This window comes from Hemicordylus capensis, chromosome 3, assembly GCF_027244095.1.
Source record: "Hemicordylus capensis ecotype Gifberg chromosome 3, rHemCap1.1.pri, whole genome shotgun sequence".
NCBI classification, from domain to species: domain Eukaryota; kingdom Metazoa; phylum Chordata; class Lepidosauria; order Squamata; family Cordylidae; genus Hemicordylus; species Hemicordylus capensis.
The window spans coordinates 128,970,232-128,998,223 of NC_069659.1; the positions used below are offsets into that span (position 1 = coordinate 128,970,232).

At 44.4% G+C, this 27,992-nt stretch overlaps 1 protein-coding gene across 4 annotated transcripts in view; it reads left to right on the top strand.

The window, feature by feature from the left end:
• The window catches only part of HERC2 (HECT and RLD domain containing E3 ubiquitin protein ligase 2), a 201,984-nt gene that overhangs the window by 110,270 nt on the left and 63,722 nt on the right, over positions 1–27,992 (top strand). For all 4 annotated transcript variants that reach the window (XM_053306133.1, XM_053306134.1, XM_053306136.1 and 1 more), the window contains exons 56-66: positions 1,335–1,510; positions 9,981–10,092; positions 15,875–15,956; positions 16,084–16,227; positions 17,153–17,243; positions 17,616–17,793; positions 19,708–19,789; positions 19,867–20,038; positions 21,004–21,148; positions 22,686–22,911; positions 23,760–23,931. In XM_053306133.1, the coding sequence (XP_053162108.1) occupies positions 1,335–1,510; positions 9,981–10,092; positions 15,875–15,956; positions 16,084–16,227; positions 17,153–17,243; positions 17,616–17,793; positions 19,708–19,789; positions 19,867–20,038; positions 21,004–21,148; positions 22,686–22,911; positions 23,760–23,931 (1,580 nt within the window). The remainder of the gene's footprint in view (positions 1–1,334; positions 1,511–9,980; positions 10,093–15,874; positions 15,957–16,083; positions 16,228–17,152; positions 17,244–17,615; positions 17,794–19,707; positions 19,790–19,866; positions 20,039–21,003; positions 21,149–22,685; positions 22,912–23,759; positions 23,932–27,992) is intronic.

Genomic DNA, 27,992 nt, shown 5'->3' on the forward strand with positions numbered 1-27,992 from the left:
TCTGCATCCCGCATGACAGCTGTAAGTCCCGGGAGCTCACCTGGCCTCAGAGACATGCCACTGCCTTGCAGGAGGCCAGCCCGGAGCAGACTCGTCTCCAGAGATGTTGCTGCAGCATGGACTGCTGGCCAGAGCTGACCGGCATCCTTCATGGCAGTGGCACGTCTTCAGAGCTCACCTAGCCTTGGATAATGCACCGCTGCTGCGGCTGGCATCCTGTGCAGCAGCGGTATGTTTTTGAGGCTAGGATTGCTCCAGAGACACATCGCCACAATATTGCTGCTGGCCAGAGCTGACCGGCATCCTGCACAGTGGTGGCATGTCTCTGGAGCTCACCTGGTCTTGGAGACGTGCCGCCACCTCATAGGATGCTAGCTGGAGCACTGCCTCAATGGCTTGCAATGCTGGCCTGGTACCGCTGGTATGAGAACTTGGATTAATATTAAAAGCACCTCCCTTGCCGCCGCCCCCCCCCCCAGTGCTGGCCCAGTACTGCTCTTAAGAGAGTTTTGATTCATTCAGTGTTAAAGGTACCTCTCTTGTCGCCCCCCCAGCACTACCCTGAATATGTTGATTTAAAAAAAAAAAAAAAACCCAGAACACTAGGAATGTTCTGAATGGAATGCTTCTGTTCTGTCAAAACACCGGGTCGCCCTGGTGTTTTGTTCAGAACATTTTGGCCATTTTGCGTTCCATTCCTGGTTTGGAATGGAACGTAAAACCTGTTCTGTGCGCACCTCTATTCTGTCTTTTCACTTACTGTCTAGTTAGTGAAAGAAGGATGGAAGAGGTTATACTTGGTACATTACAGAACAGCTAAGCCGGGGCTTCGCAACTTTGGACTACAGCTCCCATCATTGCCAGCCACAGTGGCCAGTGGTGAAGTATGGTGGGAGTTGTAGTCCAGCATCTGCAGAGAGCCGAAGCTGTGAAGCTCTGAGCCGAGCCTTGGTTACAATGTAGTACATATAGTTGGGTTCTAATTCTTACTGTGGTGTCTTTTTCAGCTGAATTATTCTTTGCTCAGATTAAAAACGTAAGCATTAAACTGTTCGGTACCACAGTCGGCCACCCTTCCAAGCATCGTTTCTGTGTGCATATATATTTGTCTCTGACACGTTTTGACCCCTTTGGAAATAAACTAGTTTCAAGCTGAAATTTATGTTGAATATAGGTAGTGTAATTCTAGTTTTGTAGTATTCTTTATATTTAATAGATGAAAGAGGATAAAATAGTCAATATTTATAAATCATGTTAGCAAAACATGAAATATTTTTTAAAAATTCCTAAAGATTGAACAAAATAATAAAATATAATCCTTTTTTCTCTTTTAGTATCATAGGTATATTGAGATTGCTATAAAGCAGTGCAGAAGCTCTGGTATAGATTGTAAAATACATGGTCTCAGCATATTGGGACGTATCCGGGCAGAGGATGAAGACTTAGCTGCAGTTCCTTTCCTTGCTTCTGATAATGAGGAGGAAGAAGATGATAAAGCAAACACTGGGAGGTATGGGATTTTCCAACAAGGAAGCTTTTCAAATTGGTATGTGTAAAAGTAGATTTCAAAATCCCTGTTTTGATCTGTCATGTTCATAGGAACATAGGAAGCTGCCCTTTACTGAGTCAGACCATTGGTGTGTCTAGCTCAGTATTGTCTTCACAGACTGGCAGCAGCTTCTCCAAGGTTGCAGGCAGGAATCTCTCTCAGCCCTATCTTGGAGAAGCCAGGGAGGGAACTTGGGAACCTTCTGCTCTTCCCAGAGTGGTGGCTTCATCCCCTGAGGGGAATATCTTAGTGTTCACACATCAGATCTCCCATTCTTATGCAACCAGGGCAGACCATGCTTAGCTAAGGGGACAAGTCATGCTTGCTACCACAAGATCAGCTCTCCTCAGGGCTGGGCAGTGGCAGTACCAAAAAAAAGGGGGGCACATAAGGCGTAAAGTGCATTTATGAGTGGACGAGCTGTGTCCCACATGTTAGATTTGAGAAACAGAAATGGGGGGTGCTTCCCCACCCCCTCATGCCTTCTCTCTGGAAGCACTCTTGGGAATGGCTAACCTTTGTGCCCCAAAGATTCCTTTTTATTTTCTCATAGCATATACAAGTTGAATAAATTTGCATTAAAAATATAACAGGTAGGACAAGCAACAGTCATTTCAGTGCATTCTAAGCCCCCAAGAGGAGTGGTGGTATTCAGAGCGCTAGCTAGCCTAGAAGAGGAGCCTTGTCTTGCAAGGGGAATTTCAGGAGAGAAAGAGAGAAAATAACACCTTTTCTTTTGAATTCTTCCCCTACTAAAGATAAAGTTTTGGGGATGTCTGCCAGTGGGGGGTGATGACTGTGCGGAGAGGGAGAGGAGATTGTAAGAAGTCTTCCCCCTCCCCCGCCCCCCGTTGCCCTCCAATGTGCTTTCCTTAGGAAGGAAGGCTCTTGGAAGAAGGCTTTGTCAGAGGCTGGAATAGGAGTCTCCTCTCAAATCCTCCCAGAGGCATGGATCCCCCATCCCCCCCCCCCGATGCTTAATGTTAAAGGGTTTAAGCAGGCCTTTAGGGGGGGGGTCTTTTCTTTTTCTCTTGTCTCTCTTTCAATATCCAGAATATTCCCTACTTCTGGGTAGCTCACAGAACTATGTTTTGAGGGTTTAAAACATGACTGATGAGCTTACATAGGGAGGTCCCCCAAGTATGTAGAAACCACTGCCTTATTCTTGAGTGGCTCAGTGTTGTCTCCAGTCTAATGGGCACACAACCGCCTGAATTTGCTATTATAAAAGTGATAGTCTACTTCTAGTATGCTAGTTTTCAAAGAATGTTGAACACTTTGCTACGCAGTGGAGTAGTACAGCCCAAAGAGTAAGGGGAGGACAATAGGTACTAAAGGTGGGCTGCCAGATATGGACATATGAAGCTGCCTTAAATTGAGTTGGACCATAGGTTCAACTAGCCCAATATTGTCTACACTGACTAGCAGAGTTCCAGACAATCTGGATAGTGGTTCCAGACATCCATAAGGACTGGGTTCTGCGCCTGCGCAGACCGTGCTTCAGATAGAATTCTCTAGCTCCTCGCGACGCCCAACCGCCGGCTGTGCGTGACTGCAGTACCCTTAAATGGCGGTTAGGCGTCCCTTTCCTCAGTTTCTTTTTGACCGCCTAAGCAATCGCGTCTTCGGAAACTATAGCTCCTCAGAGAATGATTATTTGATGGATACAACTGACAAAGGACTTTGACCAGACTGGCACGGACTTTGACAAATCTTTTCGCCAATCCTTGGACTACAACGACAGATAACTTCAAAAAAAAAAAAAAAAAACGAAGAAAGAAAGAAAAGAAAGAAAACTACTTGGAACGGACGACGGACTTCTCTGGCTAAAGACTCAGAACGAAAAAAACCGGACTTATCTCCGGTAATATCCCCCTCCCTGATTTAGCTTTCCTATGAGTTCGAAAAAAGAGAAGCAAAGAGAGAAAACCACCTTCAAAAGGTGCCGCGATTACTGCGGAAAGATCCCTTCCACGGAGGGGCATGAACTCTGCCTATTCTGTTTAGGAGAGGCCCATAATACTTTGAGTTGCTCCGTCTGCTCTACTTTCAATAAGCAGATGCTTAAAAACCGCGCAGCCCGTCTTAAAGTGGTGTTGCTGGAACAGGCATTACAGCCTAAACGCTGAGAGACTTTGGAGTCGAGACATGCAGGAATGCAGTCTAAAGTCTTGGAGGCAGCGTCATCAAAAGTCACCCCTTTAAAGGCCTCGGCTGTGGCAGATACCACCTCGACGTCGGCTGGACGGAGAGCCACCTCAACATCGGAAACTATTGGAGCTGCCTCGGTGAAGAGAGTGGCAAAAATCGCCTCGACGCCGACCACCTCGGCCTCGAAGGTATCGGCTCTGACTGGAAACCAAGCCTTTAGAAAGCTGGAGGGTACTCTACCAAGCTTAAAAAGAAAGACCTCGGCACCGATACCAGAACCCCAAGCAAAGAAAGTTAAAAAGCACAAAAGAAAGGATGTCGGGACCGGCTCCAAATACACACCTTCCCCTACAGGTCTGCAGTCCTATCGGAGTCCTTGACGTTGAGCGGCTTCTTTTTCCCTGGCACCAACACCGAGTCAGTCTCCATCGATATCGATAGAAAAAGCTCCTAGGTAGCCCAGGAGCAGCTCAACATCGAGGCAGGCATCAACAGAGCTTTCTATATCAAAGCAGCATCAACGCCCAGGATAAACTACAGGGCAGCTCGACATAATGGACCCTTATGAGGAAGAAAGGGTATTTGATCCCAACCTTGACACCGATGCGGGACAGTTCGAAATGATGGCAATTATTCATGATACTGAAATCGAACCTGTGCTGCAACTTGAAGCTGACTACGACCTACAACCAGATGCAGTTTGCAACAGCAGCCCAGATGGCATTCTCCACTGCATGCTACAGTCTGAGGGCACTACCCGCTCTTCCAACACCTTTCAGAGATTCCAGGACACCACTCCAATCCCAAAAACACTGTCTTGTACATGTCCCACTACTCCCTTCTTCCCCATGGCGGATGGCGTAATACTTGCACTGTCTCCCCAGAGGAGTATTCTCACTTCCAACTATGGCTAAGCGAAAGAGAACACCCGATTTCTCCAAAGCAACTGAAGGAATCAGCAGTGCAGACTACTGCTGCCTCGACTTTACAAAGAATGGTCTCCCTACAAGCTGATTGTCCAACAGAACAGGTGCATCCCGCCGTCGCAATGAAATCTCTCTCTACAGACCACACAACTCCCCCAGAGAGAGCCACCACTGAAAAGATCAGTTTCACTTCAAGTGGATCTACTTATCCGCCCAGCTACCACTCCCAGACATAGAGGGACTCAGGTGGGTGGCTCATCACAGCTTAGTGGGGAACATCCTCCTACCTCTCCACTGCCTTCCACAGAGGGCGATGACGATGACAACGACTACTTGTTGGACACTACGGAACCGGAGGCACCAGAGGAACCTACGCTGCCGGATCAGAGCGATGATGTTGCTGCCCTCCCTTCCAATTCACCAAATGAGGAGATGAAGGGATATCACGAACAAATAGCCGAAATGTCTCGTGTCCTTGGCCTCGATGTAAAGCAGAAGACACTGGTCTTAGATGACCCGGTGTATAACATGATGAACAAAGCATCGGGGTTGCAACCAGTATATTTGTCAACGTTACCTCACATTTCATGGGCCGCAAAGTCTGTTTGGGAAGTGCTCCAGACTTCGACTCCTACCTCCAAACGATTAGAAGTCTTGTACCGTATTCAAGAGGAGGAGAACAACGATTTGATTAGACACCCAATGCCAAACTCCTTGGTGATAGACAGTGCGACAACTTCAAAAGTGGGAAAGCGTCATTCAACTCCAGCAGACAGGGAAGGGTGCAAATTGGATGTATTGGGAAGGCAAACTTATTCAACCGCTTGCCTCTCAATAAAAATTGCAAACTATATCGCCTGCCAGGCAAAATATACCCACTCACTGTGGGAGCATCTGTATTATCAACGGTCATCCTTAGATCATGAGACATTCCTTAAGAAGTTTGAAGCGACCATCCTATGCACTACTACTACAACAAGTCAACAGCTGGCCAACGCGAAGCATTTGGCAGAATCCGAGTCACATACTCTGACATCATCAATTATACTTAGACGTCACGCTTGGTTGAGGGCTACTCAATTTTAACAAGACATGAAAGATCGTACGGAAACTTTACCATTTGGAGGAAAGGGCCTCTTCTCAGATGACACGGATATGACCATGGAACAGTGGAAAAAATCCAAGTTAACTGCACACTCCTTTACTAACTAGAAATATAACACTACCCAAAACCAAGCGTACCAATGGTACCAGCCTTACCAAAGAAAGCAGAGTTATTATCGTCAGCCTGATCAGAGGGATTACAGGCGCCAGTACCAATGCTACAACCGTTGAAAATTCCAACCTCGAAACAAATCTAATCAACAAGGCCACAATAGGGCGGCTCAACAACCAAAGCAGCAGCTTTGATCTGCCTCTGAGCTCGCTAGCCAGGAAGATCATGGTCTCCTCTCCCCACGAGCCAAATATCACTAACCTGAGCACAAGGGAAAATATCACCTTGACGCCTGCCGGAAATACCATCAAACTGGCCATCCATGCCCAAGCATGGCACCATATAACATCAGACCAGTGGGTCCTAAGGATAATTACGACAGGCTATGCTTTAGAGTTCAGAGAGATCCCTCCCTTTCAGGGGATGAGGTTCACCCCAGACACTCCAATTTTGCGGGAGGAAGTGCTGCAGTTGCTGCAGAAGGAGGCCATATCACCAGTGCAGTGGGCTGAGAGCCAAACCGGATTCTATTCCCGGTACTTTCAGATACCAAAACGAGATGGAGGTATGCGTCCAATAATGGACTTGCGCTGGCTCAATTGGTAGATCGGAGTTCAAAAATTCCACATGACAACGTTGTAAGCCATCCTTCCCCTGCTCCACAAGGAGCAATGGATTGCAATGCTCGACCTCAAGGATGCGTACTTCCATGTAGGCATACAGCAGAACCATCGAAAGTACTTCTGCTTCACCTTGGGGACACAGATATATCAATACAGTGTTCTACCCTTTGGGCTGATGATGGCGCCAAGGGTATTTACAAAATGCATGGCTGTCATTGTTGCTCACTTCAGGGTGCTGGGACTTTCGCTTTACCTGTATCTCGACAACTGGCTCCTTACGGCCAGAACCAGAGAACAGTTACTCTCCGACACAGAAGTGGTGAAGTCCCTGCTAGACCATTTAGGGATCCAGATCGACTGGAAGAAATAGCATCTAGTACCGTCAAAAAGCTTACAGTACATCGGAGCGCAACTTGATATGCTTCAACAGATGGCATATCTGCCAGAGGAGTGATACCTTCGCATATGCACCCTGGTGCGACGATTCCAGACTGACGCCACAACAGAAGGCGAGGACAATACAGGTTCTTCTAGGCCTAATGGCCTCCTGTACAACCACGGTACCATATACGAATTTAAGAATCCGTAATTTACAACTATGGTTCCTCCACCATTTCCATCCCAGGCTCGATCTACAGACCATGCAGCTACTACTACCATGCAAGGTCCTGTCTTCATTGCAGTGGTGGACAAAGGAGGTGCATCTCTTAAAGGGGGTGCCATTCAAGACACCTTTGCCATCATGTACCCTGACAACGGACGCATCCATGCGTGGCTGGGGAGCTCACATGGGGAACAGAAAGGCGCAAGGCCTGTGGACTCAGAAAGAGGCTCTGATGCAAATCAACTTCCTAGAACTGCTTGCGGCATACAGAGCTTTGCTCGCCTTTCAGAACAACCTGCGGAATATGGTGGTCTAATTGCAGATGGACAACACGACGGCAATAGCCTATGTGAATAAACAAGGGGGGACTGTGTTGCGGGCACTATGCAACCTCAGCTTGCAGATATGGAATTGGTGTATTCCGAGAAGGATCCACTTACAAGCGATACATATCAAGGGCTCCCTGAACTGCTTGGCTGACTCGTTGAGCAGAGAAACTGTGTTGCATCAACACGAATGGGAGCTGCACTCAAAAATCCTCCAAAATCTGTTTTCAACATGGGGACGACCGGAGGTAGACCTATTTGCGACGGAACACAACAGGAAGTGCAACATTTATTATTCCAGGATGGGTCTGGGCACACAATCCATCGGCGATGCCTTTCAATTTCAGTGGATAAGGAGCTTATTCTATGTGTATCCACCGACTCCGCTCCTTTCCCGCGTAGTGGCCAAATTCCTCCAAGAGTAGATACTGGCAATCGTGATAGCTCCATGGTGGCCTTGACAGCCTTCGTTCACACAGCTACTCAAACTGTTGAAGGGGACTTAAATCCGTCTTCCCAAATGGAAGGATCATCTGTCACAAGATCAGGGTCAGGTCCTCCACCCCAACCTGTCAGTGCTCAATCTCACTGCCTGGAAAATAGGCTTCTAAAGAAGATTCTTCTGAACACTCGCCGAATATCTACAAGGCGAAACTATAGAGCAAAGTGGCAAGGATTCTGCTCCTATGCTTGGGAGCATCACTTTCTACCAAAGGAGGCTGAATTTAAGGAGGTCCTCCTCTATCTAACCTCCTTGAAGCAGGCGGGGTTGGTCAATGTTTCTATAAAGGTCCACATGGCCGCATTGTCATCACGACATGCAGGCTGGGATGGCTAGACTGTTTTCACTCACCCTAAATGTAAGGACTTGCTTAAAGGAATAAATAATTTGTACCCACCTGTGAGACAACCTACAGAGCAATGGAGCCTTTCGTTGGTCCTGGGAGCACTTACGGAAGGTCCCTTTGAGCCCATGGCTACTGCATCGTTAAAATTGACAACCCTAAAGACACTTTCCTTAGTGGCAATAACCACAGCATGGAGGGTTAGCGAACTTGGATTCCTCCAGGTGGATGAACCGTATACCAGGATCTACCCAGACCACGTAATAATGCGTTTGGATCTGGACTTCAGGCCAAAAATCGTCTCTGACTTCCACCTCAATATGGATATCGTCTTGCCAACCTTCTTTAGATATCCAGAGACGCAGTTGGACAAAGCTGTGCATTCTCTGGATGTTCGAAGAGCTCTTCTTTACTATCTGAAAGCCACGCATGGAATCGGTAAGACAAAACTCCTTTTCGTCTGTGAGAAAGGCCTGCACAAGGGTCAACCTCCCTCGCGCCAAAGGTTGATGTATTGGTTGGTTGAAATGAATAAAGATGGCTTATGATCTACAGAAGATCACTCTGCCCTCAGTGATTCGAGTGCATTCCACCAGGGCGTATGCCACTTCAGCGGCACACTTGTGAGGCATCAGATTTCAGGACATCTGTTTGGCGACGACATGGGCTTCACACCAGACATTTGTCAAGCATTACGCCTTGGACATTAGTCTGGCAGCTGCAGCAGAATTTGGATGGGCGGTTTTGAAGAGGATCCTTCCGTAGCTTGATGCACCCACCACCTTTTGGGCAGCTTGTGATTCACCCAGTCCTTATGGATGTCTGGAACCACTATCCAGATAAACAGGTTGCTTACCTGTAACAGATGATCTGGTAGTGGTTCCATACATTCATAAGACCCTCCCATCCGTCCCCGCTGCATATTGTGACAAGCTATGGTGCCAAGACAGACAAGTTACGATACTGCATACTTAAGACCAGTCGTAAGACCAGTCGTGCTCAGTTGAACTAAATGGCTTATCACCAAGAAACTGAGGAAAGGGACGCCTAACCGCTGTTTAAGGGTACTGCAGTCACGTACTGCCGGCAGTTGGGTGTCGCTAGGAGCTAGAGAATTCTATCCAAAGCATGGTCTGCGCTGGCGCATAACCAGTCTTTATGAATGTATGGAACCACTACCAGATCATCTGTTACAGGTAAGCAACCTGTTTTTCCCAGCCCTGCTTAGAGATGCCAAGAATTGAGCCTGGGACTGTCTGCATGCCAAGTATGTGCTCTGCCACTGATACTCAGGCCCTCTCTGCACCAAGGGTAAAGGAAGATTAATAGGGGGCTTGGGTGGGGGAGAAAAGGCATCATTTGCAGCTATTAAGTATTATTCCTTCAACACCATGAAGGCTAAACACTTTAAAAATGGACACGTATCTAATATATGTAAAGATTTAATGTGTTGCTCTTTACAGCACGTACAAAGAGAAAAGAAAACAAGACCATCTTAGTCTCAGCATGAAGGCCACCTATTAATCATTAGGCCATAATCCTAAACATTTTTTACATGTACTTAAGTTTCATTGAAGTCAATTATATTTTCTTCCACATCATAACATGTTGGCCTTACTGTGTCAATTTTTCACAGAAAAAGTTGCAGTAGGGTTTTTGCAAATGTAAATAGTTGATCAGGGTACACTATGATGCTAATATCCTAATAATCTCACTAAACTAATTTGTTTGCATGCTTAGTCTTGTTAGAAAGAAGATTGCAGGTCTGGAATCAGCAGCTACAATAAGGACGAAGGTTTTTGTTTGGGGCCTGAATGATAAAGACCAACTGGGAGGATTGAAAGGTTCTAAGGTACTGATTTATTTTTTTAATTGGTATCTATCTATCTGGTCACTAAGAGTCGACACTGACTTAATGGCACTTAATCAATCGATCAATCAGTCAGTCAATGAAAACTAATGTTGTGCTCCTTGTCCAATCTCTGGGAAGCTGGTGGCAGGAATGGGACTGATGTGAATGAGAGATTTAGTAAGTGCCCATCCTGATTGTGCCTGTGAAGGTCTGGATTATGTTACTAGAACTGCCCCAGAGTGCTGGCTAGACACTCCGATTGTGCTTTTGGCTTAGTGTGGGGGAGTTGCTTGGCTTGAGGGAGCAGCTTGGTTACAGTATCAATTCGAGCAAGTTTCGCGTTTTGGAAAATCATGAGGAGAAGTGCAGTTTTAAAGTTTTATTAAGGATAAATGGGGGGGATACAGGAAGGCAAATGTTATTTAAGCAAGGCAATAAAATCTTAACTGATAGTCTTAACAAGAATCTCACTAGAGGCTATTTTAACTTAGGGTCCAAATTGCAGGTTAAGGCTTGCTGTAGAAAGGGCTTGCAGGCAGGCAGGGAGAAGAAGAGAAAGGGGGCATGGAGACTCAGAGGCAGAAGGTTAGTTTTACCTATCCTTGGTCTGCTGTGTTAATGGAACTACTCTGGAGTGCTGGCTAAACACTCCAATTGGGGTTTGGGGCTAATGTGGGGAATCAGCGTGACTATATGGAGCAGTCTGCCACAGTATCAATTTAAGCAAAGTTTTGGACTGGAAAATAGTGAGGAGGCAGAAGTGCAATACAATCAGATTTATTCAAGGATAAGAGGGGTACAGGAAGAGGAAAAAAATCTAACTAGCTATAATAAAAATCTCATGTAGAGCTGTTTTACCTTAAGGTCTGAATTGTCAATGAATCCACTTAAGGCTTACTGGAGAAAGGACTAAAATGCAGGCTTAAAGGAGGCAAGAGAAGGGGGTGAGGAGTTTGAAGGGATAGAATTACCAGTCCCAATCGGTTGGTTCATTCGCTGCACTTGCAGGGAAATACCCGGGCAGATCTCTTTGCAGGGGAAGATTGGAAAGGAGGAAAAAGAAGAGGCAAGTGGTGCCGCATGACCACTCTCAGGCTGAAGAACCAAAGTGGTGTAGGTCCATGTAAGTGTGGGTGCAGGGCCCCTTCTCCTTGGTTCCAGGATAGATTCTGAGAGTTCTCTGGATGTCATGAGTGCTCTAAACATATGTTTGGATCTGGGATTCAAACAGGCAAATTCATGCCCTGGGGCCATGCATAAGTCTCCAGGTGGAGAGAAAGAGAGACCTTTTGAATTTTAATGACTTCACCTTCTGGTCTTTGCTTTGGCATTAGTGTGTTTATGGTGGGGTGGGGACATACCATGCATATTTGAGTTCCTGAGGAGAAGATTAGCAAAGCTACTTCTCTTTTGCAAGAAGGGAATTAACTGTTTCCTTTGTGAAGGTCTACTTTGCTAGCTTTCCTTCTCTTTCAGAGCCTCCCTACAGTCACTTGTTGTTCTGACCTTGGCCAGCATTGCCCATGTTTGCTTGTGCTAAGCGATCAAATTGCATAGTTTGCCAAATATGGGCATGTACAGAGTTCATGATCCTGTGAGCTCAGGTATGATCCCGTGACCTCAGGTATCTGAGATGGAGGCTGTCAGTTTCTGAATGCAAGTGCTGAATGCAGCCTCAAAATAAACTGTTCTTGCAACAGTTGGTGTGTTGGGTATCCTTGTAGATAGGTACATGGTCAGATCTCCTCTCAGGAAAGAGGGAGAAGAGAGGGTGAGTAGCATAGGGCTACCACTCACACTTTTGAGAACCTGTATTGTGAAGGTCCAAGGAGACTAGCATGCAGATTCTGAGGCCATGTGCCTTGACTAGTAGTACCTATACTCAAAAACATGACCGGAGGCCATTCATAAGTCAAGCTCCCTCCCTGGAGGGACAGAAACTCAGGTAAAACAATATTCATAGTTGAATGGTCAGTCTTGAGTGTGACTTGCTAAACAAAAGTCGAGAATTGCTTGTGGAAGTGTGCTTGTAGATCTGAATAGCTGGTGGACTTAAGGCTCATTTGGGAACAGAGATATTCCTCCAGGTGCAAAGATATATATTTTTAGATTTTGATGAACTGCCTCTGCTCTGGTTGTTGCCAACTAATTGGGCTGTTAATGGTGGGTTGGGAAATGTTGCTTCTTATCTGAGTTGCGGCAGAGAGGCAATGCTATCTCTTCTGCAAAAAAGGAGTATTTTATTCCCTTGAGGTATATCCTTTGAATTAGGTTTACTTGCTGGTTTTGTTTGTTTATTACGGTACATTTCTATACTGCCCCATACAAAAAAGGTCTGTAGGCTGTTCACAATATAAAACCATTAAAATATTAACATAATTAAAACAATTTAAAATTTACAGTTTTATTGTAAACTGCCCTGAGCCAATTTTGGAAGGGTGGTATAAAAATTGAATGAATAAATAAATAAATTATAACCAAAGCTCTAAAATCAAAGCTTTAAAAGTATAAACTAAAAAGCCTGACTAAACAGATATGTTTTTAGGTCCTTAAAAACATTCACAGAAGGGAAAACTCTAATTTAGTTAGGAAATGCATCTTGGAACATAGGAAGCTGCCATATACTGAGTCAGACCATTGGACTACTTAGCTCAGTATTGTCTTCATAGACTGGCAGCAGCTTCTCCAAGGTTACAGGCAGGAATCTCTCTCAGCCCTATCTTGGATATGCCAGGGAGCGAACTTGAAAACTTCTGCTCTTCCCAGAGTGGCGGCTCCATCCCCTGAGGGGAATATCTTACAGTACTCACACTTCTAGTCCCTCATTCATATGCAACCAGGGCAGACACTGCTTAGCTAAGGGGACAAGTCATGCTTGCTACCACAAGACCAGCTCTCCTCTAGAAAAGGCCAGGTCTCAAGTTGCCACCAACCGAGCCAGTGGCAACTGCAACCAGGCCTCCCCCGATGATCTTAACAGGTGGTGGGGTTGATGAAGAAGACATTCTCTTAAATATCTCGGACCCAAGCCGTTTAGGGCATTATAGGTAATAAACAGCACTTCGTATTTTGTCCGGAAACTTAGTGGTAGCCAGTGTAGTTCTTTTAAAATGGGTGTAATATGATCTCTTTGGGCAACGCCGGAAACCAACCTGTCTGCTGCATTCTGTAGCAACTGCAGTTTCTGAACTACATACAAAGGCAGCCCTATGTAGACGGTACTGCAGTAGTCAAGGCTGGAGGTTACCAGCATATGCACCACTGTATGTATGTATGTATGTATGTGTTTAGCATATTTCTGTACTGCCCAAAACCTATGTCTCTTGGCGGATTACAACAGAATAAAAACAGAAAGTAAAGCATTAGTTAAAAAAAAACACCAAAAAATTTAAAACATTACAACAATTTAAAAAATTTTAAACAATATTTTAAAACATTAAAACCATTACAACAATATTAATTAAAAGCCTGGGCGAACAGATGAGTCTTTAAAGACTGTTTAAAATCTGTCAGAGATGGGGAGGCTCTTATTTCAATAGGGAGTGCATTCCAAAGCCTCGGGGCAGCAACAGAGAAGGCCCGTCCCTGAGTGGCCTCCAGACGAGCTGGTGGCAAATGCAGATGGACCTATCCAGATTATCTCAGTGGGCAGGGGGTTCATGATGAATAAGATGTTCTCTTAAATACCTAGGGCCTAAGCTATTTAGGGCTTTATAGGTTATAAACCACATCTTGTATTTTGCCCAGAAACATATTGGCAGCCAGTGTAGCTCCTTCAATACAAGAGTTATATGGTCTCTCTGAGATGGTTTTAAGGTTTTAATCTCCAGAAATGGACATAACTGGAGCATCAGCTGAAGCTGATAGAAAGCTCTCCTGGCCACTGCCTTAACATGAGAAATCAGGGAGAAGTTTGGATCTAGAAGTACTCCCAGACCACGTACTTGCTCTTTCCACGGTAGTGCAACCCCATCCAGAACAGGTAGATCTAAATGACTTCCTAAGTCTTGACCTCCCACAATGAGGTTGAGACTTAGACCATCTTGCTTGGATTCCCTCCATCTTGCTTGGATTCTGTTGCATCTCTCAAGATAATGAGAGAGACGTTGGGGATGCTTTCCTCTTGCCAAACGACCGGCTGTGAACTTTTGCCAAATATGGTCAGGAGAAGGGTTCGTGATCTGTGAACTGAAGTATCCAAAATGGAGGAGACTGTATGCCTCCAGTTCCAACTTCATTGGGGGCAGGGGGTGCAATGTGCTCCATGCTCCTTAAAATCAGGCTTTCTGGCAACAATTAGTCCTCTTTATTGCTGCTGGTTGCAGGGAATTTTGCATCGCTATAGCAGTCGTGTGTGGAGGAAGCTGTCCTCTCAGAAACCTATTTCTCTGCACAGATCAGAACAGGAAGAGAGCTCTGTTGCTGTTGGGGCTGCTACCAGTCTGTGTAAACTGAGCTAGATGACCAATGGTAATCCTATATATGGCAGTTTCCTATATTCCTAAAGAGCAAAAAATCCTAAAACACTAAGATTTACAACATGAACATACTTCGTAGGAATTTGTTTCCAGAAAGCACTGTCTTCTGTCATTTGCATTCCTTAAGACTGGAACTTAAAGGCATTATTTCTATTGGCATCTTACTTTTATCCTGTTTGGGCAACTGCTATCTTAAAACATTGATCCTGTATGGCCTATGTAACTTGCAGTACAGCTTGCACAGTTTAAACTAGCAAGAGAGGCCGGAGAGCACCAATTTCACCTGCTCTGGCAATTCTCTACACCTACAATTCCCAGTTTCTAACAGAAACAAAACTCATAGACATGAATTGTTCTGCTAAACAAGGATAGTGGAATACTTTAGTTGGTAATTAAAACTTTTGTAGCAGCATATTATTGAGTTAGCGTTCATATGGTTATTTTAATATCTTGAGATTGTTTTTAGTGAAAGGCGGTATAGAAATGTAACAGTAAATTTAACAACAAAATCTTGGACGTATCTTGTGTATTTTTTGTTGCTCTTTTCTTTTTTTCTTCTGACAGCAAGCCCCTATGTTACGCGATGATGTGCTTTTGACATCCCTTCACTTCCAAAAACAGTTTGCCTTTTCCACTGGAGTTACTGATTGAGAAATGTGAAAATCTAGCTATCTTGGGGAAACAGAACTGCTTCTGAGTGGTTCTTTAGATTTTGGCTCATGTACTGTTACTGATGCTGAATTTTTACCGGAATATCCGATTTACAGAAATTGTATTATTGTTTTTAAATATTTTGTTCTTAAATATTTAGAATGTTTCATTTCCCATGAAACTTGTTTGTAAGCAGCAAAAATTGAGCAAAGTTGTTTTGCTTTTTAAAAAGACCGCACATGCCTTCTAGTTAACTGAAGGATAACTACTTCTGAAGTACTTGGAAGCAATCACATTCTGAAGTACTTGGGAGCAGCTGCCATTGGAAATTGGTACTACTGCTGAAGAGGAGGATCATTCCAGGAGCTGTGACTTAACATCTGTCATCTCCTTGGCCAGAGGTGAAGAGACACCATCATCACCACAGCTGGGGCTGAGCCATTTTTTGATTAGTTTTTTCTGAGTCTCTAGCATACAGGACTATTTTTTAAAAGTGCTATAAGCTTATCAAACTCTATGGAATAGAGCAGAATATAAATCAAATAAATAAAAGCAAATCTAGTAGATGTCAAAGATAATGAATCATTTTGATTTTTGCAAGCAGCTCTTTTAGGTCTGATTAACAATTCATTTTCTCTATTTATATGTTATAGATAAAGGTTCCTTCATTTTCTGAGACGCTTTCTGCCTTGAATGTGGTGCAGGTAGCTGGTGGATCCAAAAGCCTTTTTGCAGGTAGGGAAGCTCTCCATCGTGCAGTTACTAATGTACCAGTGTGTAAGGCATTGCAATTTTTTTAAAAAATTAATAAAACTTTGCTTTCTCTCAATAATGGAGCATCAAATATCTTCTGCCTTTTTAGTGACTGTTGAGGGTAAAGTATATGCCTGTGGAGAGGCCACTAATGGAAGACTAGGATTAGGATTATCAAGTGGAACTGTGCCTATTCCTCGACAGATTACTGCTCTGAGTAATTACGTAGTGAAGAAAGTTGCTGTTCATTCAGGTATCTATTCCTTATTGTGTTCTATATATCAGTGAGAATATTTTGTCAAAATGGAATGCTTCTTTCTAGTCGGTTGTATGCTAATCTCTCAGCCTGTCCTTCAGTGATGCTGAAGCAAACAATTTGCATCTTTTCATAGGCATTTTAAAGACATGAAGTCCATTTTTTGTGTTTGCTGTGGAATCACCAGCATAGTTGAAGCAGTCTTCCTCTGGTCTATTTGCTGCTTTCTGGCTCTTGAAGTGGAGAGAAGTCAAAATCTGACCAAGTGCAAAATATATGAAACTTCTCCCAGAAATTAGTTTTGCTGTCATGAGTCAGTCTGGGGGTCAATAAGTGAACCACCACACCATTTTAAAAAAAAATCTAATGCTTATTCTGTAATGATTTCTACCATATACCTTCTCCATTCTGATTTGGAATCAACAGAGGGCAGTATATCTAGTCTTGCACGAGCATAAGGACATTATGCCTGGCTGTTATGAAAAGGCATTCACCTCTGTTCCAGACTAGTTTTTGTGCAAGTGCACTCTCTTGCATAACCTCTGTACCTGCAAATAGGGAACAGGATTCTTGTGCAACATACATTCAGGTGGTTCCTCTTCTGCTAGTGATAGATAGCAAACTTGGCAGAGCACCACAACTGCAAACAATCCTGTAAGTGCCACTTTGGATGCTATCCACACACTTTCAAACTGTCATTTGAATTCTGTTTGGATGAATCAGTCAGGCTTGGGTTTTCTCCCTGATGTAAGCCACTCTGAAATTTTAATATGAAAAATAATTAAGTAAGGCATTTTGTCGCGGATTGGAGTGCATGGAAGATACTGTTGCTAACACAGCTGTTTAAGAGGTTTTCCCCCACTATTGATTTTTCTTCCTTGCTGCTACCTTGTCCACCTTCTCGTACTCCTTTCTATTCCAGGTGGTCGCCATGCTATGGCTTTAACTGTTGATGGGAAGGTATTTTCCTGGGGTGAAGGAGATGATGGGAAACTTGGACACTTCAGTAGAATGTAAGGATATTTATTTTTGCTGCTATTCTGAGCTTGCTGGATTTTGTCACACCCATAGTTAGTGATACTTCTTTGAGATGGTTTATTTAAACAAGGAAGCAGTAAGAAATAGGAAGTTTATGCAAAATACTCTGCCCGATATAATTTTATTTCCTTAGGGTAAGTTAGTGACAGTGATCTTTTGCAATTCATCAGAAGTGAATCTGGGTTCTGTTTTTATAGCTCCCAAATATTTTAAGCAGGTATCTGATGGGGGGGGGGGGGGTAAAGACCACAATCTGTATAATAAATGGGTGTTGCATTATTTTAAATATAAAATATAAAGTAAATTAAAACAAAATATTTCATTTTTTGTATGTGACTTGTTTTTAGGAACTGTGATAAACCAAGGCTGATAGAAGCACTGAAAACAAAACGTATCCGTGATATTGCCTGTGGCAGTTCTCATAGTGCTGCCATCACTTCTAGCGGTGAATTGTACACATGGGGCCTTGGTGAATATGGTCGGCTGGGACATGGGGACAATACAACACAACTTAAACCAAAGATGGTAAAGTCATAAAATGTTTCCTGTTTAAGATAACACATACATTTGCTGATGCACAATAAAAATGGAAACATAGCCAAGAGATCCTACACCAGATCTGAAGAGGGGAGACATTTTAAAACAATGGGCCAAATATCTGGTGCATACTTTCTGTCTCTCTCTGTCTAACCCACTCTGCACTAAGGAGTGGGCGGGTTTAATCTGGATTTGACAGTGGAACTCCTGTGTGTGGTTGCACAAACACACTCTGAATTAAACCAGTAAGAGGTAATACAGGAGAACCCTGTCATTCACAGGAATTCCATTCTCTGTGTGTGTGTGTGCGTGCAGATAGTGAATCTGTGAATAAGGGGCATTAGGGCAATGGGAATGGTGGGGGTGGGGGGTTCGGTTCCTGGAAAACTGACCCAAAATTGTGGGTTTTGTCCTGTCCCTCCCAGTCACCCCAAATGACCCCTCAAAGTGCCCTGCTGTTGAAAGTGGTGCCAAAAATCACTTGAAAATTGCAGGCTTTGCTTTGTTTTTGAGCCATAAAATGGCCTCTGGTTTCTCTGACAGTCAAAATTGTGGCTGGAAATGACTTCAGAGGTTATTTCTGGCCACCCTGACCCACGGATACGCAGGCTTTACCCTTTTTCCTCTGTGCTTTTCCTGTGCATACTATACTGAGGTTGGTTGCTAATTACCCGCTGCGGATATGCGAAACTGCAAGTGCTGGACCCGCAATTAACGAGGCCCTCCTGTACTATAACAAATATTCTTACAATTCATTGCTTTTCAAATTCTGCCCTTGATATTAAACTTAAAGCATTGAGTCAATCTGTATGGTTCACAATTTGTACAATAATCTGACTGCTATTAATTCATAGCAAGTTCTCATATTATATCATATAAAGTTACATTTCTTTTCAGCACCCACAGAGATCTACACTATTCAAATGCAAATGAGAGCCGGTGTGGTGTAGTGGTTAGAGTGATGGACTAGTACCGGGGAGACCTGAATTCAAATCCCCATTCAGCCATGATACTAGCTGGGTGACTCTGGGCCAGTCACTTCTCTCTCAGCCTAACCTACTTCACAGGGTTGTTGTGAGGAGAAACCTAAGTATGTAGTACACCCCTCTGGGCTCCTTGGAGGAAGAGCGGGATAGAATATGTTAAAAAAAAAAAAAGGTGGGGGGAGGATATATTACACAACACTGGATTCCCTGATTTAAAGCCCATCCCAGCTTTCTGCCAAAACAGTATTTCCCCAGTCCCCCAGAGAAATAACCTTTTTTCCCACCCGCTGAGAGAAATCTCCATAAATACCTGTAAATTAGTGAACATGGGCCCATAAACATTTCCATCAGCTGCAGCAGTGGATGAGGCAAGACAGTGAGGCCCTTCCATTGGCCTGGAAGATACCTATGTACTCATGTTTATAATATATCTTTATCTGTGTCTTATTGTGGTATTCACACTTTTTTGTTAATGATCTTATGAGGCCTTTGTGCCTGAAAGGTGGGATAGAAGTCTCTTAAGAAAATAATGAGAAGCGTGAACAGCAAGCTTCCGTATAACCCTGTTGGTCAGGGTGTGTCTTAATTGGATCAGAAATGACCCAGTCACTGTGTTGCTTTTTTTTTTTAATTGACTGACGAAGGCTGACCAAGCTTTTAGGTTTCCTTTTTTCTTTCTTCCCTAAATTCTTCCATTACAAATCTCAAAATGCTTACCGAATCTTTCTTTTTCCTTTTTTTTAGCTTGCTGGTACTGAAAACTGAATTCTAATCTTTTGGGAAGCTCAAAGCAGTTTTCCTTGAGTTAGAGAGGTTTTACTTGACTTGATGCCTGAGTCTTTAGTGTGTTTCTCTTCAATGAGCAAACTGTATACAATTTGAAATGAATACGCTTCAAACATTTTCTGTGTTGTAGGTTAAGGTGCTCCTTGGTCATAGAGTCATTCAGGTTGCTTGTGGGAGCAGAGATGCCCAGACTCTGGCTTTGACAGATGAAGGTGAGAAGCATCCTCCTTACCACAACTTTAATGTATGTATTGCAGTTGCAATCTCTAATCCAACTTTCTTTTTTTAGGGCTAGTATTTTCCTGGGGAGATGGAGATTTTGGAAAATTGGGTCGAGGAGGAAGTGAAGGATGCAACATTCCTCAAAACATTGAAAGGCTGAATGGACAGGGAGTCTGCCAGATTGAGTGTGGTGCTCAGTTCTCTTTGGCTCTTACCAAGTCTGGAGTGGTATGGACGTGGTATGTTTTATAACACATGCAACATATTTATTAAACTATTTATAGCGTGCACTTTTCATCCCAAGTAAAGGGACATTTCTAAAGCCAGGTCTGTATCATTATTATTGTTATTTAGTTTTATTTCTTAGCAATGGCCATAAAGTCAGCCAGATTGGTAGGAAGAGTATAACCATATATAACAGTATGCAGTACAGTATATTATATAATATATAGAGATATATTATATCTCTAGCAACTTTTTGAGGTATCTTAAAAATCACAAACAAAAATCTGTTAATGACTACCTTTATAAATAAAATAATTCTCACACTTCGATATTAGTCCTTTATTCTGATACATGCTCACATAGAGTCTGCAACAAAAAATACTAAGGCACATTCTTTAGGTAACTTTGATTTATTGGCCCCCTTTGAAAAATGCAAGTCTAGATACTTTTTACCTGTAGGCTAGGGAGTAAACGATCTCTTGAGAGATGCTGTTTCTGTGCCCTTCCTTTTAGTTGCTGAGCCATAGGTGGAAGAGATCCTGCTTTTCCTCCTTCTCTCACTTTTACATTGCATGAAATAGCATAGAGATGGCAAAGATGAGTAGGGTGAGGGAAAGGAAGAGGAAAAACTGTTCCATGCAATAGCTTGGTGAGAACTGAGAAAAAACCCTAGTAAAATTTCAGCTGTCCCTAATGCCTAATTTTTTTTCCTATTCAGGTTTAAGAAATCTTTGCTTTTTGCTCATATTCTCTGCCTGTTTCAAGCAGTGTTCCCTCTAACAGGGATTCCCAGATGTTGTTGACTACAACTCCCAGAATCCCCAGCTGTAATGGCTTTTGCTTGGGGATTCTGGGAGTTGTAGTCAACAACATCTGGAAATCCCTGTTAGAGATAATACTAGTTTCAAGCATTTTGATTTGTAAGTGCTGTCAACATGTTAGTGCTTGGAGTGATGTAACAGTTTTGTTTTATTTTAAGGGGCAAAGGAGACTACTTCAGGCTTGGACATGGTACTGATGTACATGTACGAAAACCCCAAGTAGTGGAAGGACTGAGGGGAAAGAAGATAGTGCACGTGGCTGTAGGTGCACTCCACTGCCTAGCGGTCACTGACACAGGGCAGGTAAGCCCATTTGGGGAAAAAAAATGGACAGGGAGTCTGCCAGATTGAGTGTGATGCTCAGTTCTCTTTTGCACTCAAACGTGAATGCATCACGTTTCTGGACTGAATTTTGAAGTCCTACATTTAAGTGTTGAAACCCTGAATTCAACAATGATTTAATGCAATGAACCGCTTAAGAATCACTGCCAGTATTAATATTTCAAGTAGGGATGTGCTCAAATCATTTAGGTGCCTCTTCGGAGAGGTGCCGAAATGATTTGGCCTCCTGCAGCCAAAAGGTTTTGGTGCAGGGTGAGGTGTACCTTTTAAAAGGATGCAGGCAGATCCTACCTTCTTCTCTGAGGTGCCGCCCCATTGCGGCATGACATTGCTAACCTGAAAGCAGCAGCTGCGCTTTAAAGTGCTGCGCCGATGGGGTGCTTCTCCCAACAGCCGAGCGGCTGGGAGCAGCATCTCATCCGCGTGGTGCAGAGGTTTAAAGGGGTCGGCAGTGCAGCTGCTGCTTTCAGGTTAGATTTAAAGAACGACAGTGCCACAACGGGGCGGCACCTCACCGGAAGAGCAGGTAGGACCTGCCTGCCTTGTTTTAAAGGTAGCTCTCCCTGCCCCCTGGGATATGCATGAAGCATTTCGTGCACATCCTTACTTTCAAGCTGCTTGCTTATTGGGCAGTAGAGACATTTTTTCCTAATAGTGCTGAGAATGTTTTCCATTATAGTTTCCAATATAGTTTGAATATTCCATTATAGTTTGAATATTTTCATGAATAAAATGCAAAAACCATTATTTGCATATAATGGAATATTTTGCAACTTTTTGCTAGATTGTCTCCTGCATTAAGTAATAAGAGTCTATTTAGATCTCTCTTAGCTAATGGGAAATAAATAAACAAATAAATAAATAAACGTGTGTGTGTGTGTGTGTGTGTGTGTGTGTGTGAAATAATGTATTTTGTTATAATCTTTTGTTAGCAAGTACACATAATGTAAAATGGCAACCAAGAAGCTGCAGTGAGGATGTTAATGAAATTATTTTACTATGAATGTTATGTTGGATATACTGGGTGAAATATGTCTCTTTTTGTTCCTGGTATTCATACGAGTTTGGTCTGGTTTGGGCTTTGGTAGCTGGCAGTTTCAAAGCAAAATATTTACTACACATTTCCTTTCTTCTTAATGCAATGGAATCAGAAATGAATTAAAGCCTCTCCAGAATCAGAATGAGTTATTTGTTCCAATTTCATTTAGACTGACTTTGAAACTTCTAAGAGTTAAGACCTTCTTAGAAATAGGAACTACTTATTTGTTAAACATAGTTTCTGTGCTGCTTGGCATCCAGTTGAAACACTGAAACCTTAAATTTTCAGAAATGTTAAGACTGCAGATGTAAAACAGTTGCTGCTCCCCATATGCTTCAAAAAGATTTACATACGTTGGATATTATTCTATGACTCAAACCGAAATTTTGAATATGCTATACAGTATTTGGAAAACTCGCTGAAAAGGATGATGTACAGACTTATTTGATTTATTGGCAGGTTTATGCTTGGGGTGATAACGATCATGGACAGCAAGGCAATGGGTCTACTACAGTCAACAGAAAGCCAACTCTGGTGCAGGGTTTAGAAGGCCAGAAGATCACTCGAGTTGCTTGTGGATCTTCCCATAGTGTGGCTTGGACAACAATGGATGTAGCTACACCTTCTGTGCATGAGCCAGTTCTCTTTCAAACAGCTAGGGACCCTTTAGGCGCATCTTATTTGGGTAATATAAGGCTAGCGTTTCTTCTTTTCTTTTAATAATATACACAAATGTGGCAAGAAAAGTGGGAGAAAAAGCAGGGAGGGGAAATTACTGTTATAAAATAAGGAGACCCTATCATGGGAATAGGTAACTGATGATGAGGTGTCTTAATCTCTTCCTTGGGGAATTCTCTCTTGTCCTCCAGAATAGCTCTTCATTCCTCAGATATCTCATTATGCAGCTTAGCTGCTTTCTCATATGTAAGTTGAGAGACAGGCAAAGACTGTTCCGTCCCTGTGGGAACAGCAACAACCGAGTGCATCTCTTATGCAGCTCACTGTAAGGTTTGGTTGGGTTTCCACTTCAGATTCTGGTTTATTTGGAAATTTGGTTAGATTAAGCCATGATTGACTAGTTCAGATATCATGACTGATCCTGGCTTGCACTAAGCCATGGTCGAAAGTAGAATTCCTCCCTAGCGCTAGGGAATGTCTCATGAAACCAGGATTCAGTCCTAGCTCCAACTGGTGTCTGAACTGGGCCATTCTGATGGTAGAATGAAAGCTTACTTGACACCAAATTTGGGTGTTTAAATACTGACCAGAATGAAAACTAAAGGTAGTTAGGTAGTTAGGAAGAGGAATGGAAAAATGAAAATGAAAAAAGGAGTAAATATTAACAGTCAGAAGTATCATGGGGTGGGGGGAGGCACTTACCTAATGTTTAGCTATGTATTGACCAATTAGTGCAATTGAATAAATTAGCCCAGTATCTTGGATTTTGATTTGGATTGACCTATTCTTCCATAGTTGAGAAGTCTACTATCAATTTTCTCAATAGAAAATCTTCAATTCTTTTATTTACTGTAGGTGTCCCATCAGATGCAGATTCTTCTGCTGCTAGTAATAAAATTAGTGGTGCAAACTGTTCCAAACCTAACCGGCCTTCACTTGCCAAGATCCTTCTGTCACTAGATGGCAACCTTGCCAAACAGCAGGCATTATCTCATATACTGACAGCATTGCAGATAATGTATGCCAGGTAAGTATGTGCACAGAAGATCTATGGTTAGATTCAGCTTTGTTGCCTTGTAGTATAAAAATGTTCTTGGGTATTATAGCTTTAGTGACATCTTCTGAAAGTAGAAAATTTGCTTGCTTAATCATGTGGGAATACAATCTGAAGTTTGTTGATTCCATCGCAGATAAGTTGAGAGGGTGGTTTGTTGGGTTTTTGTTGTTTTTTGCCATATGCATCTCTGCTGCTGCTGTGGTACTGAAGACCCCTGGGTAGTTCCAATAGTATGGCTTTTCATATGCAAGTTTCCCCGCTGAGCTGGAGCTCATCACTAATGGGATCAGGTACTGCTCATGCTCAAGACAGGCCGGAAGTTAAACTTGCTAGTTCCTGCAGCCAGAGGGCGCCAATCCCCAGTTCCAGTCCTGTCTGTTCGAGGCGTGCAGCATGGAGAGTTTGCTCTCTACTTAAGATTGGCTATTCGCTACTTCTTAGGCCTATTTCTTCCTTTTTCTCTCTGCCCCCTTCTGCCTCTTAGATTGTGCAAGGGTGGGAAGGGAGCTGACTTAGTTTTCTTGCTTTTCTTAATTTTTTTAAAAACAAAACAGCTTTTTCAGTTCTAATTGGATCAGTTGGCTTTTGTTTTTGTTTTTACTTCTTTGCATTTGAGGGGGGCACTTAGATGCAGTCGCCTTGCTCAGATAATGGAGCGCGCCCTCGCTGAGGAGCTTCTGGCCGGCTCTCTTTCGGAAAGCTCTCGCCCGCCTCATCCTCCCGGGCACGGCGCCGGTGTGCACAGGGCGTCTCAAGCGGCATCATTGGCCAAGCACATTGCTCTTGTCCTTCTTTGCCTTCTCGGCAATCGCCTCTCGGCAAAGCTTGGTCTTTTTGCAGTCTGCCTGGATGAGAAGGCGTTTGCTCAGCCGAAGAGACACCGAGGTTTTATTTCCACCTTTTTTATTTCGGCTCACCGCTGTCCTTTAAGTGTTTTGATTCAGTCTGGGTACAGGCGACACTCCTCTTCCTCACTGTCCCGGACAATTCCTGTGCCTTATAAACGCCCACAACCAAGGGCACCTGCCCTCCCCATCCTACCTCCCCCTGATCTAGCCTTGCCCTCCTACCCAGCCTGCCCTTCCTTCTGCCCACCCTGCTTTACCAGTATTACCTCCGCCTAGCCGAGTGCCTTTGAGATCAGACTCGGATTTGAGTCAGGCTAACCTGGGGTCACCAACATCTCCAAATCAGCTCGCACAGATTGACCCTGAGAGGGAAGAGGGAGGGCTTTCTGATGAGGAATCCGCCCCTGTGCACCAATATCAGCACACTTATTTTCCTCTAATGATTTTGATATTTTACTTTCCAAGGCTGAGGACAATAAATGATGTAGCTCCTTCTGCCACTATGCAGGCTTCAGACTTGGATCAGAACGTCTTTCCCTCTTCATCTACTCCTCAGTCATCGGTTCCTTTCCCTAAGCTATTCAAACAGGTCATGTCGACGGAATGGCAACAACCAGCCTCTTGTAGGCCTATCGTTTCTTACCCTAGGAAACATTACGCCTTCTCCCAGGAGGCTGCCTCTCTTCTGGCTGCCCCCCGTATAGATCCTCCCATCATACAGATGGTCTCGGGGACCCTCATTAATACTGAGGAACAAGAGCAATTTAAGACAATAGAGGACAGGAAAGCAGATTTGCTGCTGAAGAAGGCACATGAAGCCTCTGCCACCGTAGTGCGGGTGGCGTCTGCTAATTCTGTTTTCGCTAGGGCCTCCATTTTGTGGGCCAAGGAGTTGGCCAAGCTTGCTGCTCTCATTCGACCATTGTGCCTTGCTCCCTCCGCAGACCTGTTGCTCTTATCCCAGGTTCTGGGATTGATGATAGCCTGCATAGACTGCACTCCTTGGGCCAGGTGGCATGCTTGCCCACTCCAGTGGCTCCTCCTGCCCTTCCAGGATAAGATCATGGCAGTGACCCACGTGCCGATGCACCTCACAAACCACGTCAAGAACTCCTTTCACTGGTGGCTATCCACAGCCCTTGACCGCGGCCTTCCTCTGGTGGTTCCCCATCAGATTGTCATCATTACAGACAACAGCCTCTCAGGCCGGGGAGCGGTCTGTCAAGGGGCACTTGGTCAGCCTGGGGCACTTGGTCCGATGAAGAAGCAAGGAAGGGCATCAGTTGTCTGGAGCTCAGCGCAGCCAGTCAGGCCCTACACCACTTTCATCATCTCCTGGCGGGCAGACATGTTTTGCTTTGCATGGACAATGTCACAACCAAGGCCCACATGAACTGCCAGGGCGGCACTTGCTCCAGAACGTTGATGAAAGAAGCAATCCTCCTCTTCGATTGGGTGAAGACGCACCTGCTGTCAATTCTTGCAGAGCATCTCGAGTAGACAATACCCAGGTGGACTGGCTAAGTTGCCAACAGGTGGATCCCGCGGATTGGTCACTAACATTTAAACAGGTCACCAGTCAGCTGGGACACCTGCTAGTGGACCTCTTTGCCACCAACACCAACACGCAGCTTCCCTGCTTTTTCTCTTGGTTCCTCAGACATGAAGCGGAGGACACAGATGCTCTCACAGCCTGCTGGCCATCAGGTTTCCTTTACGCATTCCCTTCACCAACCATCCTCCTGAAGCCAAATTGCGACTAGAATGCGTTGAGCTCATCCTAATAGCTCCTTGCTGGCCCAGACATCCTTGGTTCCCGGATCTGCTCAAGCTGTTAATCCACCCCCCCTGAAGTCTACTGCTCCATCGGGACCTCCTGACTCAAGGTCCGATCGTCCACCCAGACCCAGGCTGGTTCCAATTCTGCGCTTGGAGGTTGAGCACAAGAAGTTGACGGCAGCAGGCTATTCTTCTCAAGTGCAGAACACCATCTTCTCTTCTCGCCGGCCCTCCACTCCGAGAATCTACCAAGCCACTTGGGTGGCCTTCTCCATGTGGTCCCGCAGGCTCCATCTCAACCTCCAGTCATCAGGAATCCTGGAGCTGCCTTCCTTCAGGAGGGGCAGGAACTCCAACTTAGACCCAACATACTGAAACGCCAGATATCTGCCCTGGCCTCGGTTCAGGACCTGTGCCCTCCGGGCTCTCAGAAATGTCACCCCCACATTTCATATTTCCTGAGAGGTGCCTCCAGCCTGGCCCCCACTTCCATCCAATGTTTTCCTTCTTGGAGTTGCAACAAGGTCTTGAACGCCCTGACCCAGCCACCATTTGAACCCTTGGCGTCCATTCTCATTAAGCTCCTCTCATACAAGGTCCTCTTCTTGACGGCCATAACTTCCGCATATAGGGTCTCGGAGTTCTGCCTATAGGGTCTCCTTCTTTCCCAATCCCCAGCACAGAGGCTACCAGTGCCAACTGGGATCACAGCTCATTCCACATGCAGTGCAGCCACTTCTGTGGCCTTCTCCACCCACGCTCCACTGGCAGCCATCTGCAAGATCGCAACATGGTCCTCGGTTACTCACTTTATACGCATTTATAAAATCCAGACCTTTTTGCTTCTGCAGGAGGCTTTTGACCGTACGGTGCTCCAACAGGTGCTTTGAGGACATACTACCCTCCCACAGACTGCATACCACTTGGACATGTCCCATTAGTGATGAGTTCCAGCTTAGGGGGAAAATGAACATTGGTCTTACCTTTGAAGGCTTCTTTTTCCCTGTTGCTGGAGCTCATCAGACGCTCCCGCATGTCATGTCTGGGAGCCTTCCACTTTTCGGTATCGATGTGTATTATTATATGTTTATAGGATTGTCACCATAACAAGGTGGGCAGCCGTTTCTGGGTGGTGGCAGCTCTTGGGAATTGGAGTGCATAGTTTTCCCCCTCTGGCTTTCCACCTCGCTTTGACTTTTTCTTCTTTAACCTTTCTTCTTCTATAGTTGTTTGCTCTTATAGTTATTTTGCTGTCTCCTGTACTGCGCCTCTTCGCTACAGTCCAGGAAACTGGGATTGACGCCTTCTGGTGGCAGGAACTAGTAAGTTTAACTTCCGGCCTGTCATGGACATGAGCAGTACTACCTGATCCCATTAGTGATGAGCTCCAGCTACGGGGGAAAA